At 38.9% G+C, this 18095-nt stretch overlaps 1 protein-coding gene across 2 annotated transcripts in view; it reads right to left on the bottom strand.

The window, feature by feature from the left end:
• Positions 1-470: 470 nt before the first annotated feature.
• LOC110452343 overlaps positions 471-18095 on the bottom strand; it is a 28861-nt gene continuing 11236 nt past the window's right edge. The window contains exons 3-10 of one of the 2 annotated variants that reach the window (XM_021500800.1): positions 12321-12476; positions 10193-10305; positions 8728-8787; positions 3851-4750; positions 3045-3183; positions 2319-2452; positions 1614-1802; positions 471-1216 (exon numbers count right to left, since the gene is read on the bottom strand). In XM_021500800.1, the coding sequence (XP_021356475.1) occupies positions 759-1216; positions 1614-1802; positions 2319-2452; positions 3045-3183; positions 3851-4750; positions 8728-8787; positions 10193-10305; positions 12321-12476 (2149 nt within the window). In that variant the 3' untranslated portion in view covers positions 471-758. The remainder of the gene's footprint in view (positions 1217-1613; positions 1803-2318; positions 2453-3044; positions 3184-3850; positions 4751-8727; positions 8788-10192; positions 10306-12320; positions 12477-18095) is intronic. The other variant, XM_021500801.1, reaches the window with a different exon arrangement.

Here is an 18095-nt window from a genome sequence, read left to right as displayed (position 1 = left end):
CAGATTGCAAAGGAATAACCTTCACCAACAATCTTCGTCACAAGGGTTAGCAACTTCCTCTGAATAACCAAGTGGCCTATAGGTGGTGATGTGTTGCCAGTGACATGCTGAAATGAAGGGCTATCAATTTTGTTAAAATAAATTACACTAACCCATATTCAAAGTAACGAGTAATATCTGTTAAAATCTGACGAAGGGCTATCAAGTTTGCTGACATAAATTGCTTTTATTAAAATTTCAATGTCATTGCGGTCCAATGAAATGTTTAAACGATTTCTTCTTAATAACCAATGAACCTATATGAGGATGATGCTATTTGGCTTATAGCATGTTGTCGTGAAAGGTCTTGAGTCATGATATTGAAGTTCATGACATTGATTAACTTTCAAAGTCGTATGCGTTAAATGTTTTAAGTCTTGAAAATGTAGTTTTATCATCAACGTGAAAAATATATAAATAAAAACTACGTGTTTTTTTTTGTGAAATTTTATTCAGATGTAGTCGGTGACATGTACAAAACAAAAGTAGAAGAAGCTCTATAGTACAACTCTTTATGACGACGCTATATATAGCTTACAAAATACTAGTTTCCTACCTTAAACGTCCTGGGACGTACAACACACGTTACGGTCACGCCATGGCGTCAAGTGCTGGTAATCTGTACACTGCATAGTGAATAATGTCACGTATTATGGAGGAAGGGCCGACAAGCATCATTTTTAACATGTTAACTAAGTATAATTTTAGAAAGCAAGACTTTAGATGTCGGATACAACTCCCTTCCTGTTTGTTCCGTCAACCCGTTCGTACGCCTCGTTTTCGATATTGTGACGTCTGAGAGACGATGGACTTCCGGTAATTTTTTCACCCTTCGCTTCCTCGTATGAGATGTGAGGGATACCATGTGTAACCTCGTAAACGGGTGGAGGAACCCCTATTGTGTAGACACCGTCCAGCAGTTTTGGCTTCTCTGGTTGTCGCTCAATATAAACCTTTTTCTTTATTCTTCGTCTGCAGCAGATGCACAAGAGGGCGCTGAGGAGGAGGATGACAGAGGCAAGACCGATAGCCGTGCCTATGAGGACGGGAAGGTAATACTCGGGAGCGAGTTCCTCCATCTGTATGTCGTGTGTGTGGTGAAGAGTGTTCGGGTCAGTCGGATCTCTGGTGTCAATGGCACTGGCGGCATCAGGAGTGTCTTCCGGTTGGGCTTGATCTGAAAAACAGGAACCGGAAGTGCAAAAATAAAATGGCAATAATCTTGCTATTAAATGTGTTGTAACTGTATATGTGTAGTAGCAATGTACAAATATATATGAGCCCAAAATCAGGAATAATTTGGATAAACAGGAAAACACTCCCATTTGGAATCCCTTTCTCAATGCTTAGGCAATATCTTGATAATATATCGCCTTTTTTCTTGTCAGCTCATTTATTTAAGCACGCCTAGTAATGACCTTTTATCCCGTAATTAAAAGTCGCCCAGAGTTAGGCCTATGCCCCTTCCACTGATGATTAAAGCTAGAAAATAGAAAATGTGCAGTGTCGTGAAAAATTTGTCATGAGGTGTTTAAATGACTAACATTTTTATCATTTGTTAATTTAACTCTTACCATCATCATCATCAACATCATCAACTGGCGTCTTGGGTTCCTCGGTGGTGACCTCAGGTTTAGGTGTGGCGGTAGTGACGTCATCAGCAGGTGTAGGTTGTGGGAGGGGCTCTAGGAGCTCCAGTTTGTGATGTACAGAATCCGGGCCTGGTTGGATCTCACCCACAAGACGACTCTCAATGGACTCGACTGTAACAAAGAAATGCATCATCGTTATGTCGGCCTATAAAGCATTAAATTTCAGTTTGCTTAATTTGCTCAAATCTCTGAGGTAAACCTTCTCTTAAGCGGTAATACCACGGCGTTTTAGTTTTAAACATATTTTACTGCCAGGATACATAAAGCAAGTGGATTGGGCACAAGTTACACGAACATTTTGGACGCCCTTCCCTATGTAAAACAATAATATATAGCAAATTCTATTTATAATGTGAAATACAAGGAGACATACAATCAATCAACAAACTCCTGCCTTCAGACAGACAAGCAGACAGTTAGACCGACATGTCAGTCCCTATTCCTAGTACATCTATGAATAAAATGTGTTGAATTTACTACAGTGTATTGTGTTTTATTACAATTTGAATTAGATCCAATAATGTATTGTATTAAAGTGCCGTTTTCGACAAATCGAAGCAAGAAAAATATACGTTTCCCTAAAAACCGGAGTACCCCCCAACCCTCTACCACATTTTCCCGCCTTACGTTCGTGAAGGCGACAGTCCCGGTTCATTTCGGCTAAGGTTTCAGCCAATGTGCGCCTGACCAGGGCCTGCTCAGCGAAGCTTGAACAGGGGCGGAGGTTACCGACGATACACTCGGTTATCATCTGTTTCTTCCTGCAAATAGAGAACCACATTGCATGTTAATAATGTTATATTATATATCATTGTTGTTTGGGTCTCTGGGTTTCTGCGTCCACCTCTTGCTCTGTCCCGAAAGATTAGTGTGATATTTGGATGGTATAATATGAATCGTCATATTGAAAGAAAATTATTTCCTAGTTTCGATTTTCTCGCCAAAATGTATAAGTTGATATTGAATTGCACAGGGATCGGTGTTTATAAGGGCTATTTGTAATACCCATTTATTAAGCATACGGCTTTTTATCTGGATATAATAAATATAAACTATGGCCATAGATTTAGATGAGATATTCATTGCAAAGTATTTACCATGTTATAAGCCAACCATATTCAGTATAGTTATTGCGTTGATTTTGATTATTTTGTCATTTATTTACTGATGTCATCCAAACGCATATCACTATATGCATATATTAAAATCATTAGAAACTAATCCCCATAAACATAATTGCAAAATATAATACTTCATGCATGTGATTATGCTTGAAAAGTTATCGAGAACGATATATTTTTAAAGCCCGAGTTATCGCCCTTTATTCAAAAGTTTGAACCCGCCTTTACTTACTCGCAGACACCTCCTTGGTCGTAGCTGGATTTCCCAGGCAGGAAGTTCTGCGCAGCCGGAAGTTCTACATTGGCATCCTTCAGACATTTCTTCACAATTTTTACGTATTCTGAGAAGCAAGACTGTGGCGGCGTTGGGGCTAAAACAGGTAAATTATCATATGCTGTAACTGTAATTTGTAAAAAGCTTCGGACTAACAAGGGTAGTCTTTTATAATCTAGACGGCCGGACTAACATAACACGTTCTTTCTAACATAAGGGTTTTATCACACTCCGAACTTTGCAGTTGTCTTCTAGAAAACTGTTTATACCAATGTACTATACCTGAAGGTGACAAAAATGTGCTATCTTTTCCACTAATTTGAAAATACTATCCGACATAATGTGTGAAACACATAAAGTAAAACAGAGGGAGAATACATATAATCGTATCAACATACAACTCCAACTCGGCTAATAGGAACTGAGGGGACATCAAAACAAAGGGGAAGGCAACACTAGGAAATGCGGAGATGCTAAAACAAAAAGAAAGACAACATGGACCCTCTTTGAAACCTATGCGAACTAAGATAATCTATTTGTCAAATATTTTGAAATTTATGCCACTTCGAATTCCTTCCAAAATAGTTTCTTAGTAACAATTGTACTGTAAGGAAAGAGTATTTGACACAATTCAGTAACAACAGACCAGATAGCTAACTTCACTTGAAGGGATAGGTGTTAGATATTTTCTGTCCAGGAGTAATGACTTAGGTATATATCTATATCTTTGACTGGAGAGGTCGGGAGTCGCCTCCAATACTTACTGTGGAATGGTGAGTTGGGTCCAGGCTGTACTTGGACTGGTGGCATCTCTATTGGGAACCTGGGCAGTGTAGGGAAGCGGACAATGTCCAAGTTTGGTTTGGGACGAAGTTCGTTGGCCGATATATCGGGAATGGGTGTGGGTCCATCCCCTTTGGAGGACATCACACTGGGGAGGAATCCGCGGAGGAACATGCCAGGCGGCAGTCTACCCATAATTGTGTTTGTCTGTGGCAATCCAACTTCCGGTTCCCGTTTGGGGATTTCTGGGAATGGTTCAGGTGCTGCAGTGTTTTGTTCAAGGTTTTTGGTGATAATAATTCTAGGTTTTTCCGTCTTCTCCACTTTTGGTTTCACTGTTCTGATTATATGTAATAATTTAAGACCTTTGGGGATCATGATACTTCTGAATACGTTCGGCGGCGAGAATGACAGTCTCCCCAGCATCATTTGTCTGTTTAGATTCCTCATCATCATGGCTCTCCGCTGAATGAGTCTTTCGGCAGCCTTTAATCCCATTTGCATTTCACGAAGGTACATAGCACGAGGCGCCCATTGCGCCATAGAGTTACCGTACTTGGCGAGGGGAGACTTCCGGAATGTGGACATCATACGTAACCTGTTGTTCATCGCATTGGATGAGGGGTAGGGAGTCAAATCTTCCAGACGCTTTCGAACCATTCTCTGTTCAGGTTGTTGCATCATATCCTGGTTTCGAAGTATAGACATTCGGTCTGCCATCTGGGACGCTGTCATCTGCTGAGGCAGTATGGATGGTATCTGGGGTGGCATTTTGGGGGTTAAAGATGGCATCGGGGGCATGGTGATTGCGGAGGCACGAGACCGTGTCGATCCAATCTTCGGCTGTAACGACTTCTGTATAATTAGTTCGCCTTCATCGCCTATAAAAATGAGGAAGGAAATATGAGAAAAAAAATCAATGAACTGTTTGGTCAAAAGACCATTGCTCAAAATAGTGTTAACGTGTATGTATTAGTAGAAATCATTTTTAAAAGATTGTCGATTTACCACTTAAACGGGATTTTGTTTGTCTTATCAATTATCCCTTAGAAAACAGCATATGAGAAACAGCCGACTTTTCAGGAGTCTCGTATTAGTCTACTCTTTCGGTCATGCACTGAGAAAAACCGATCAATGGTCAATGTGTTACCCCTTAAACTTACAGAATACAGTTATGTACTTTTATAAAAGTTGTACGTGCTACGACATTGACTCTTGAGGGAAAACAACATCGCAGGGATTCAAGAAAACGAATCAGTCTGCTCCTTCCCACTACATGATTGTAAGAGGCGACACTTGTGTGGACAATGCTGCAGAATCGAATTTCTTTCATGTGTATGTTTCCTCTGTCCCTATGCAGGTTCTGGGAAATAAAAGATCTTCTTTATCCCGCAACATGTGTTGTACGAAGTGGCCAAATTAGTATGCAGTCCCAGTACACTGATAATAAGCTATTACAACGTATATCCATTTAGTTTTACTGTTTTTATCATTTCCATAATAGCTCTTTTGAAAACTATCGTCATATGCCGTTATTGCGACCATGTCTAAAAATGATCGGAACCATTCGGGCTTTTCCGACTAGCGGAAATGATCGAGTGTTTCCGGCTGATACTAAATAAAACTGTAAATGGTGATCCAAATAATTATATTTAAAATGATATATGTTCAAATGCATTTTATATACAGTGACATATATTTAAGATTTTTGTAAGACCCATGTCTTCCTTTGGGTGAGTTTAACACCCCATCGATCTGGAATACTGGCTATCCCGACATTGATGAGCAAAATATGTTTTTCGGTCATTATAATTCAGGAAATAAATGTGTCGACATAAAAGAGATTCCACTATCGACGATTTTCGACATACATATGTGCAGAATAAATGATTGTCCTGACTAAATCGTGTAACAATGTGCGCATCCCATGGTGTGGGTTAGCACTTCTATATCATGTTCAGGATGTGGTCGGGAACACTTTTGTCCAAATATTACATATAATGTAAGTTAAGCATTGTAAATACTCGTACGGACAACCCGTACATCGACCTTCGTGTACTCCCGACATGATTCAGGTAAAAAAACAGCTAATAGAACAAGCTTTATCAATTATACTTCTTATACAGTAAACAAGGGCGGTTTCTGTATACGCTGTTCTTAACATTGTCAGTATTGTTACTTATTTCTCATTGTATATCAAAGATCAGTAACGATAAAAATACGGTATAAAATATGATAAATTGGCCGTAACATTTCGTATAAAAAAGAAATCCCTAACGTCTGACGTCCAGTGTGGAAACTGAAAACTCAAACAAGTTGTTACAGTTCTTACGTCATTACAATAAACCTGTCGAGTCGTCGTTGGATTAGTAAAGATGAACAATAAATAGCAAGTTATTTAGTCTGTATATCATAAATAAAACGGAGAAAAGGCATAATAAGGAGATAAATTATAATTGGAGATAAATTATTGATAAATAGAGATAAATTGTAAAGAAATAGAGTAATACCATAGGTAAATTGATAAGTTATAAAATAGAGTTCAATAAATGCTTAAAAGCGATGAGCCATAAATATAATAGAGTTAAGTCATAAACATATAGACACAAATCATGAATCAGTTAAATTAAATAGTTAATAAATAAAGATAAATTGTAAACCACATAAATAGAGATCAATTCAGTATAAGTTAAAGAGATAGATATTATATAAATCATAGGAGGACAGACAGTGAAGCTGTTTAAAGGACGTGTTCCACGCTCCCGTATACGTGCTGTATGTAACTGTGACAGCCTATCCGCATCTAAGGAGCTGACCGACCTTAGGGCGTGACCTGAACGGGCAAGGGTATTTAAAATCACCGAGGGCCCGGTAAGCTGGCGTCTTACCCCCTCAAGACGACAGAACACGGGCTTCGCCCGTGAAAAGTAGTCTATAAACCCATCAACCAACCAACCAACCAACCAATTATATAAATACTGGAAGTAAAACAGCTTTATGGTTTTTTTACCGATTTAAATGAATAAATAGATAACGCTATAACTGCTCATTAGTATATCTTTAAACTCATTATCAACAGATAAGTGCTAAGGTACAATAAAATCCAGTCTTTAATTCACGTGAGCCCTCTGTATGTAGATTTCGTTAAATGTGTGGGCGAACACCTGTTTCGCTGTTAGATACAAATGCCATGCTTATGTAGTCTGATAAACACACAAAAAAACAGATGATTTTTATATCTGTAATAACGGCGCATCACAAGGTTCGGCAATCCGATTAAAATCATCTGTTACTGCCGCGGTCAGGGTCACGTTCAAGTGACCTTTAGATGAACCAATCAGAGGCGCGCTGGCAAAAGTTTGCCAGCGAATCGGAATATCATGGTTGATTGATAAATAGCGAGAGGTATCGAACAGATTAGTTTTCCAAAACAAATCTGGCGGCGGGAACTGACGTTTCTACGACGCCAAGGAAAACGTACCCATTGGGTAATAATTGCGTAGGCAACACCGCCATACAGTCTTTCTTCTCTAATACAGCTTTGAATATCTTTCTGTTCGGGTTTCAGACGATCAATCTCAAATAACTTCAGAACTTTCGCATCATTCTCATCAATGTCCGCCATATTTGTTACAACTCCGAGCGCCCTTTTGAAAGAGGGTCTGTGATTGGTCAAAATTTAATGAGTATTTATAAATATAAAGGTCACCTGAACGTGACCCTGACCGCGGCACACTCAGATGTTCAGTCGTAGTACGAAGTTAACGAAGCCATGTAACATATGATTTTAATCAGATTGAAGGTTCGGGTAATTTCTTGAACAAATTTAAAAGTAAGTCAATTATGTGAACATGCATAGAAACCGTATGACCCGGTGCATATTACTTGTAATTTCAAAATGTGTAGATATTGTCTCATATATTGTCCTCCCACTGTTTTATTCAATCATATTAAATTCATAGCAAACAAATTATTATACGCATATTCTAAGCAACTGCGATTTAAAAATACACATAAATCAGTGTACGATTGAATAAGATTTGTTTTAAAGTCCGGGAAATTAACTTGTCGGTACCTTCAACATCGGGGTTGAGATATGTAAATTGAATATATTGAACTGGACTTGCATGTGATGTAAGTTATTAAAATGATATTAAAAAATTAAGTTAAGTATGATATAAGGCATTGAGGCTGATGCATTGATTTGTTACCGATCTAAATGTTACGAAATGACACCTTTTCTGAAGTTCATTTTAATACCTGTGTCAATCGAAGCTTAATGTTACTTGTAACTAGATGTGGAAGGCATGCTGGCCTCTATTCAAGAAAACTGTTGCCAGTTAGATCCAAAAAGTGGTTATAAAATGTCTCGGTAACACATTTTAATAGCATGTAAATGTTAAAACGAGACTCATGTGACCTACAGATTAATTAAAGACCTCGAGACAATTTGTCATTTCATAACATTTGATGTTATAAATGATCTTGACATGGTATAAAATTAGTAAATTGAAAGCACTATGTAACGTTTGTAATATGTCAAGGTCATTTATGATAACACTGCTTTTATGAAAGGACACGTTTTACAACTTTAATTGAATAATCTAGGTCAAACGAGCCTCGGTTTCACAAACATCTACAGTTAAAATACATTTTCGGGACAATTTGACCAGATTTGTTTGTTTAACCTTAAAAGTTCATGGCTGAAAGAAAAAAAAATTATCTCTACAAGTTGTGAAACAAAACACAAACACACACACAACTAACAATCTTAATGAACACTTTATATTTCGAAATGATTACATTTCAAAATTGAAGTTTGAGCTAAATTGCTAACCGCACTGATACAAAACGTTACCTCGTGCAGCTAACTGTCGAATGCGCGTCCAGATTGACGACAGCACGTGATGCATGCATGCTGAGAAAGGAAGCAACACAAATCTATATATAAATATACAAAGTTACACACAAAATCAGGCAGAACTCTGTTATCTCGAATTTTTGTTGACATCTCGAGATCAATGTCGAATTTTTTATATGACGAGATTTAAATAAATTTAAGAAAATTGCATTAATCTGATTCCTGTTTTACGAAGATTTCTTAACTCGACAAAACTCCTTTACTTTACTTAAGATATTTCCCTTAACTTCAAAAACGTTTTCTTAGAGAAAAAAAGGTAGTTTTATCGTTACTTGGGCGAGTTTTTAACTTCAGTTGTTCAAATGAAATTTTAAACAAAATCAAAAAAATATGAAAAAGTTGTTTTATCTTTTTCATGACAGTAAGTCAAGGACATTTTCATCACCAAAACGAAAAAGAAAAATCAGAAATGAAAATTTATGAAAATGGTAAAAACACCAACTGTTTGTATTAATTTCAATATCAAAACATAACGTTTCTCCTCTAAATGACAACAGGGAAGCATCTTGATAAAAAAGATGTAATATATCAATCATAACAAGGGAGAAATTTTGTCAATGTATTGCCGTATGGTTGAAGATCATGGCAATAGTAATCGAAATACATGTAGCGTAACGAATTCGAGAAAACGACGAGGTCCAATTATACAACAAAAACATATAAAGACAATTAAATCATGAGCATGTGTAAATAGAACAGTATACAGATAAATATTTATATATAAAGCATTGTCGACGGATTCGTTATGTATGAATATATATATCGGATACAGTTGACGAACACAACCATTCAGAAAGAGCAACACCCATAAAAAAGCAACGTTGATATACTGATCACGAGCCAGACACAAACATATTTCGATTATGTTATCAAGTAAGGTGTATTTGTAAAGAACTGTTCAACATATTGACATGCTACCTCAAGAATTAAAAATATGTTATTTGTATATAGAATTATCTCCCTTAAATATGATAATTATCTCCCTTAAATATATGTTATTCATGGAAGCTTTGTGTACTTTCAACTAATGACAAGATTTTATCAAAAAAATTACAATGTATAAAAGTTAAAGAATTGTATTTAGTGGTAACGTTTTTGGTAAAGCTGATACTTTCAACTCGAGGGAATAAGGATTGTTTTTGGTGAAATTGTATTTCGTGATGACGGTTTATTGCGAAATGAAAGTGTCTTCGAAGAGGATAGTTTGCACTTTGCAGCAAAGAATACATAAGGTAAGTAAAATCCCTAAATATCATCTAAATTTTGATACATGAGTGATTGCAAACTCCGATGTTACATACATGTACATACACTTTCATACAAGACAGTGATCCACGTGCTTGCGTTTCTTGTGATCATGCTTTGTGCGTGCAATGTGATAAAATATAAGCTTAATACTTACGTTTTACGCATGCGCCAGAAGAACTTCGTTTCCAGCCGGGACAGCAAGTAGGAACACGCATATACTCGGCCCGTGGAGCGCGGACCAGCCCCTGACAGACCAGACCCATGGGACTGAAAAAGACACGGTGAATCATTAGAAAAGGAACGTTTTGATACATTTGGTTTAAAGGTTAAACTTCCACATCCGAGTTAAATGTCAAATTTTCAAATCGGCCAGAATTTAGTGGGACTCCGTATATGGATTAAACTGTATTTTGATTGCAATCATGACAGTGTATTGACATAATGAACAATTTTAGTTTACATTAAACTGTAAGACGTAAACACTCCCTTTAAGACACCCAACGTTTATTCACAATGGTTTAAATCAAAACAAAGATTATATTTTTATTAATATTAGGAGTGACCGCTTATGAAATATTTATGTTCACTCATGAAAAAAATGTCTCCCGATTGAGATGGTCATCATATAATATATCATGCAGGTGAAACATATATGGTCACAATGGAAACGTAAAGTAGCATCTCGTGTAAGGCAAGTATATTTGGAATAAACATTATAATTTTATGAACGGAAATTTTATAATCAGTTCATCATAAAGTTCCAGAATTGTGAACAATCGACGAGAAAAACCCGTTGAGGTGTTTTTTTGTAATCTGCTGAATGGAGAGCCCTACGGTATATTGATATTTACGACAGCATATCGGGATTATACTGTCGCAAATTGAGTTTCACTTGCAAAGCGGACATTTCTACAATAACACGCTAGCAACATATTCTAAATTTCGCTGAATAATATTTGTCAAAAATGTATGCATTCCTAACTGATAAAACTTATATAAGATAATCTGTATTTTGTGTGTGATCGACGGGATACCGCAACACAGTGTTAACAACAACTGAACTCGTCTTTCTACAGGGAAAACAATAGAAACAATCAACAGGGCCCACTGTGTATAGGTTTTTCCAGCAGCCTCGTTTCTGCAAAGCATTTCTATTTTAAGTATCCATTTATAGCGATATGATTTCCCCATAATATTAATTGTCCATGGTGTTTGGAACTATAAGATTTATTCATCAAAATCATTCTCAATGCATGAAGCACTATCAAAGTTTCTTACAACTTGATGAGAAGTGTGGTAATATTGTTTTACAAATAGTTCAAGTTTGTCGTGGGTTTTTTAATTGCGACCACGCAAGTGCTTCTGTTACCTATTGTATCACCGTGAAAACGTAAGGACAAAGGGAAATACATTCATGAATAAATCAGTCGAAATACCGCATCTGTATACTAAGCATGTACCACCAGTCACAAACCTTCCATTCTAAAAATGCTATGACCCTGAGCGATTCTATTTGCAGAGTTTTACTGATGACGTTACATAACACACGCTAAGACCGCGGAATCGTCATCGTCATGAAAGCGCTTCAATTAGAATAATTGTTAAATTTAAAGTCATCTTTGCATTTCCCTTTACATCAATATTTGTGTTCCTTTCAAATGTGTTGCCAACTTTTGGTCAACTCCAAACTACCAATCGTGAAAGAAATATTACATGTTTTCATAGAAACATTAACAATTATGGTATGGAAGTGATTCTGTCTTCCTTCTTTTGAAGATATTTTCATATTGAATATGGCGTTGTTGTATTCTATTCACTAAACATTGAAACCCGGTTTGACACGCGATAATAACTTGAAGAAAATGAATTGACTTGGCAAAACTCTTTGAATTCGCAATCGCCTGTGTGTTCAACACATCATAATGTGCAGAAGATATCATGTTTAAAAAATACTGAAAGTATCTAGTGAAATATCCTCGTGCCCGGCAGGGTTGGCGGGCGTACGGTTACCTCAATGAATTCGCCGAGGCAGTGTCTGTTTTCTCTCCAGTATTGTTTGCGTTTGTCACAGCCAAGGTCGTGTAGTCTCCCTTGCCAGGTGTCGCTCTGTATGTGTAGGATATATATACAGGGAGTAAGAAAATAGTAACCATAGCAACGATCTCCTAGCAACACCAGACAGTGCCTCGGTGTGAAGTGCGACAGGTTGAAGGTCGAGTGCTGGGTGTGTGCTTCAGTGAGTGAAAACTTGCATTGACCCTCAATCGTGCAACAGTACTTACCTTTGGCGCGCAAATTGTGGTACAACTCCTGGTATTGGCCGAAAGCATGGGTAGGTGACAGCTTGCTGTCCAACCACGGTCCTGCGAACAAGTGACGTACATATTCCTCGAAGACGGGACTGTGTGAACGAAAATGACGGCTCTTGTTGGAAAGACCTACGAAGCAAATAAAAAATACAAACTGTTGTATGAGCTTGATTGAAAATTCTCGTTCTGACGTCACACAACGGAACAAGAGAAATGAACAAGTCAAACTTTAATTTAGAGGCAATACAACATGCGTTCTACAACGCTCTTAAGACGATATACCAATGCAGTTGACATAATAATAAGACTACAGTGTATAAAGGTTGCTTGTGTGCGTGTGTATAGTCTTGGGATATCATAATATTTCACGGTATTATTTTTATTTTCGCTGTGTATTTAATTTTGCGCAATCTGTGATGATGAAAATATCGAAATTTAATCGCTCGCAAATAATACCATTTACACAGTACAACTGGATAAGGGTCTTTTCTTACAATATTTAGTAGTATACACTGACAAGATGGTATATGTTTATTGAATTTGAGAGAGGGTGACCTAGAACGCGAGTGAAAGAAAGTGAGAGAGAGGGGGAGGAGGGGGAGGGGCGGAAGTTATACTGCTAAACTATTTTCCTTGTTTGCAATATATAATATCCTATGCAAAGTTAGGCATCATCTCTCTCGGTCAGATGCATACGAGATTATATAGCAGTAGTTGGGTGAAAGAATGCAACAGGACATTGACCGAATCCAGTCATAATTTTGCGGTGTGGCTTCAAGCATTTATAAATTAAATTCTGTAATTTATTAATAAATTTCGCGGCGGTGTCAGTTTCATGTAAATGTAATACGTAGTTAAGCAACATTGCATACAAACAATTTCAATTAATTCAACAATACCCGAGGATGTTTTAACTTAAGATCCGAAAAAACCCACCGAGTAAAATATTTAACTATACCCTGCAATGCACTATACACACCCTTTGACGTATAATACATTTATTTTGTTTATTTACTTAATGAATCAAAGTTAAAACTGCTTGTGTAGATTCAGGTTTCCGGGCCTTCTAAAACTAGAAGTCCATTACACTGGTGAACTTGACCAGGTGTCCGGGCCTTCTGAAACTAAACGTCCATTACACTGGTGAACTTGACCAGGTGTCCGGGCCTTCTGAAACTAGACGTCCATTACACTGGCGAACTTGACCAGGTGTCCGGGCCTTCTAAAACTAGACGTCCATTACACTGGTGAACTTGACCAGGTGTCCGGGCCTTCTGAAACTAGACGTCCATAACACTGGCGAACTTGACCAGGTGTCCGGGCCTTCTAAAACTAGACGTCCATTACACTGGTGAACTTGACCAGGTGTCCGGGCCTTCTAAAACAAGACGTCCATTACACTGGTGAACTTGACCAGGTTTCCGGGCCTTCTGAAACTAGACTTCCATTACACTGGCGAACTTGACCAGGTGTCCGGGCCTTCTGAAACTAGACGTCCATTACACTGATGAACTTGACAAGGTTTTCGGGCCTTCTAAAACTAGCGGTCCATTACACTGGTGAACTTGACCAGGTGTCTGGGCCTTCTGAAACTAGACGTCCATTACACTGGCGAACTTGACCAGGTGTTCGGGCCTTCTGAAACTAGACGTCCATTACACTGGTGAACTTGACCAGGTTTCCAGGCTTTCTGAAACTAGCGAACCATTACACTGGTGAAGTTGACCAGGTGTCATGGGCCTTCTGAAACTAGCGGTCCATTACACTGGTGAACTTGACCAGGTGTCCGGGCCTTCTGAAAGAAGACGTCCATTACACTGGCGATCTTGACCAGGTGTCCGGGCCCTCTGAAACTAGACGTCCATTACACTGATGAACTTGACAAGGTTTTCGGGCCTTCTAAAACTAGCGGTCCATTACACTGGCGAACTTGACCAGGTTTCCGGGCCTTCTTAAACTAGCGGTCCATTACACTGGTGAACTTGACCAGGTGTCTAGGCCTTCTGAAACTATAAGTCCATTACACTGGTGAACTTGACCAGGTGTCCGGGTACTTCTGAAAGTAGACGTCCATTACACTGGCGATCTTGACCAGGTGTCCGGGCCCTCTGAAACTAGATGTCCTTTACACTGGCGAACTTGACCAGGTTTCCGGGCCTTCTGAAACTAGCGGTCCATTACACTGGTGAACTTGACCAGGGTTCCGCAGCATGAGTTCAATGAGTCATCTTTCATCCCTTTTTTAAGGTCCTTCGTTTTTCGCTGATTGCTTCCCAGTAAAGTATGTGCATCGGGCTGGAGTGCTTTGCTTTAATACACATCAGTAGTTAGTTCGAATCTACGCTCTCTCGATCAGTAGTTAGTTCGAATCTACGCTCCCTCGATCAGTAGTTAGTTCGAATCTACGCTCTCTCGATCAGTAGTTAGTTCGAATCGACGCTCCCTAGATCAGTAGTTAGTTCGAATCTACGCTCTCTCGATCAGTAGTTAGTTCGAATCTACGCTCCCTCGATCAGTAGTTAGTTCGAATCTACGCTCTCTCGATCAGTAGGAAGTTCGAATCTACGCTCTCTCGATCAGTAGTTAGTTCGAAACGACGCTCCCTAGATCAGTAGTTTGTTCGAATCGACGCTCCCTCGATCAGTAGTTAGTTCGAATCTACGCTCTCTCGAGCAGTAGTTAGTTCGAATCGACGCTCCCTAGATCAGTAGTTAGTTCGAATCGACGCTCTCTCGATCAGTAGTTAGTTCGAATCTACGCTCCCTCGATCAGTAGTTAGTTCGAATCGACGCTCTCGCGATCAGTAGTTAGTTCGAATCGACGTTCCCTAGATCAGTAGTTAGTTCGAATCGACGCTCTCGCGATCAGTAGTTAGTTCGAATCGACGCTCTCGCGATCAGTAGTTAGTTCGAATATACGCTCTCTCGAGCAGTAGTTAGTTCGAATCTACGCTCCTTCGATCAGTAGGTAGGTCGAATCTACGCGCGCTGGAGCAGTAGTTACTTCGAATCTACGCTCCCTTGATCAGTAGTTAGTTCGAATCGACGCTCTCGCGATCAGTAGTTAGTTCGAATCTACGCTCTCTCGATCAGTAGGAATCCTGCTGTCCCTGTGGGGTCATTTTAAAACAAACTTTTCTCAATCGGAGTATTAATATTTGTTGTGCTGTCATGCGGCCTCTGCATGTAGTGACGTTTTCCGACATTAATGGGCATACCGGTTTATATTACTGGGGCATCAGGGTCGACATTCTTATAGAAAAGAGTCCAACTTTATATGCTGCCGTTTGCGCAAAGCACCAAGTTTTGGGGAGGGGGTTTGGTCTCTTCTAATAGGTAAGGGGATTTTGGGGGTCCTCTCCAACATTTGGTTAAAAACACTTTGTGCTCTATGCTGCATTCTGTTCGTCTTACCAATTGTAGTTAGCTTAGCAAAACATCCACCATGAAAAAGAAGGTGTTTTCTGTATTCTAATTATATCGACGGATTGACGGATTAATGATAATTAAATGAAATTTGTTATGAACGAAAAAACTGCGAAATGATGTTGTAACGCCATGCTTTGAGAGAACATTAATTACAAGAGCACTGTATGTACTTTTATGTGCCTCGTAAGACAAGTATGACTCCATTTCAGTACTTGTAACATGTTGTAAATATCATTGTTTATTGTGATGTTGGATGTTCATAGACCGTTGAATATCATCAATGAATTGGTTGACATCGTCATTTCCCTGAAGCCAAAAACATCAATGGAACCAATATCCGAATACTGAAGGTTCCGTTCGCTTTGCTTCAATGAAAACGGTGTCCAGGACTTAACTTCGAGACTGAAGCTCGTGTGTGGGTATCGATATAATTGAACATACATATTCTAATTGATAACAGCAACCAGTCACGTGCCTTCACTGGTAACCAATGGCAGCCATTCTTGGTCGTGACGTAAAAGGACATTTCCCACCTACACCCCGACAGTAGCCTCTGGTACTTCCGTGTTATGAATGGGTAAAGCTGTGGTTTGTTTATGATCAAGCGTGTGTTCATCAATGGGGCGCTGACACCGACCTGACCGATTTAAATTAAGGATCCCTGTCGATCTCATTGCACTGTGGTTTTTCGTATATATACAGTAAACCTCATTCGTTGGTTTATATGATATGACTGTAGCATTTGGGCCAGTTCAACTTCATTGACCAGTAGCTAATTCGGTTGAGCGACAGTATAGCAATCTTGGAGTCCTTGGTTCATTTGGTCTAGTCCCGCTTTATTGTTTACAATGATTATATTTTGTTTATTTCACTCTATTTTTCAAAGTCCCGCTAGGTATGGTTTTCTTTTCAGAAATTAATCTATTGAAGAAATTGCAATACTATGGAAACAGTTTTTTGGCAGTGGTATGGGGACCCTTAAGCTGTGTACAACAGTTCTCCACATTTCATTTGATACGTATGTAAAGTAAATGTGTTGGTTTACTGCCGAACATTCGCTGTCGGCTTCCATAGAAAATTCGCCTTAAACGTTTTCATCCCTCACCGCGCATGTGTGTACCCTCAATTAACATCGCGTACGGCCGCTAAGAGTGTTTCCACACGGATTCGAGCCAAAATTTCTCCTTATAATATACAATCTTGTTTGAAAGGACGCAAGTCCATCATATTGTGTAGGTGACGAACACCGACCGATACATGCAGAAATACTAAACCAATACCGCCAAAAAAAACTTTTTGAATGTCGGAAGACACCGTATGCAAAAACGGTTCTGTAAAACCACTTCGACCGGCTCCCGAACACTATCAAATGTTGATCGATATCGTAGCCGAATCTAAGACGCAAAATTTGTCAAGCTGAGCTATCTTTCTGACAGAATACAGTTATTTATGTAATTGACAGATTTCTAATATATTCCACTTTTAGTGTAGCTTTGGAAGGATATGAGGTGCCACTTTTTCGGGAAGTCTAATATGTATGCTTCTGCATTCGGGCGTGGTTGCTTTTTGGCGGAGTCTTTCGGTTGTCGAGTCTTGGATGCGTTTTAGTTAACCCAGTCTGGTGTGTAAGGTTCAAGATGCAAGGTTGAAGATACAGGCCATTTTAATTGAATTTATTTGATTTTTTGCAAAGCCAGGTTAAGTTCTTATTTGTCCTTAACGTGGAGTGTCGGTACTGCCTTTTTCTGGTTTCTTATTCTCCCGTTGTCATTATTATGCTGAGTGTCACGTGTAACGGCATGCTACCATGATCACATTTTGACCTTTTAGTGAGATGACACTTTAAAAAATGGCTCTTTAGTGACGTCATCAACTAAGCTGTTACGAAGATAAAAGATTACCCACCATTCTGGACCGGAAATGACTGCTGTACAGTTATAGAATGCAACATTCCGTCTTGGCGGAAACCACTTTTTCGTGTCTTGGTTACCATTATTGCAGAATCTGGGATGTAGCTTTTCCGGATTTAGTAGACCGGAAAACCAGGAACTCACGCCCTGTGATTAGTGCAGCCTAATGAATCAGTCATTCGTGTTCATGAGGATAATTGTTCCCATACATCACGTGACATGTTGTCAAATTAATGCGTGCGCTTCCGGAATACAAATGAGATCAAATCTCGGGGAAAACTGTGAATAAACCGGTGACATTTACCGGCTGTTGAGAGAAAGAGCAGGATTCTAGAACTATTAAAACTTTTACCTTGCCAAAACTTTTAAGGGGCAGATTGATACATCTTTTATATGTATACGACAAAAGT

Source organism: Mizuhopecten yessoensis, unplaced genomic scaffold (assembly GCF_002113885.1).
Source record: "Mizuhopecten yessoensis strain PY_sf001 unplaced genomic scaffold, ASM211388v2 scaffold6625, whole genome shotgun sequence".
In the NCBI taxonomy this organism is placed as follows: domain Eukaryota; kingdom Metazoa; phylum Mollusca; class Bivalvia; order Pectinida; family Pectinidae; genus Mizuhopecten; species Mizuhopecten yessoensis.
This window is presented reverse-complemented; position numbering and strand designations above follow the sequence as displayed.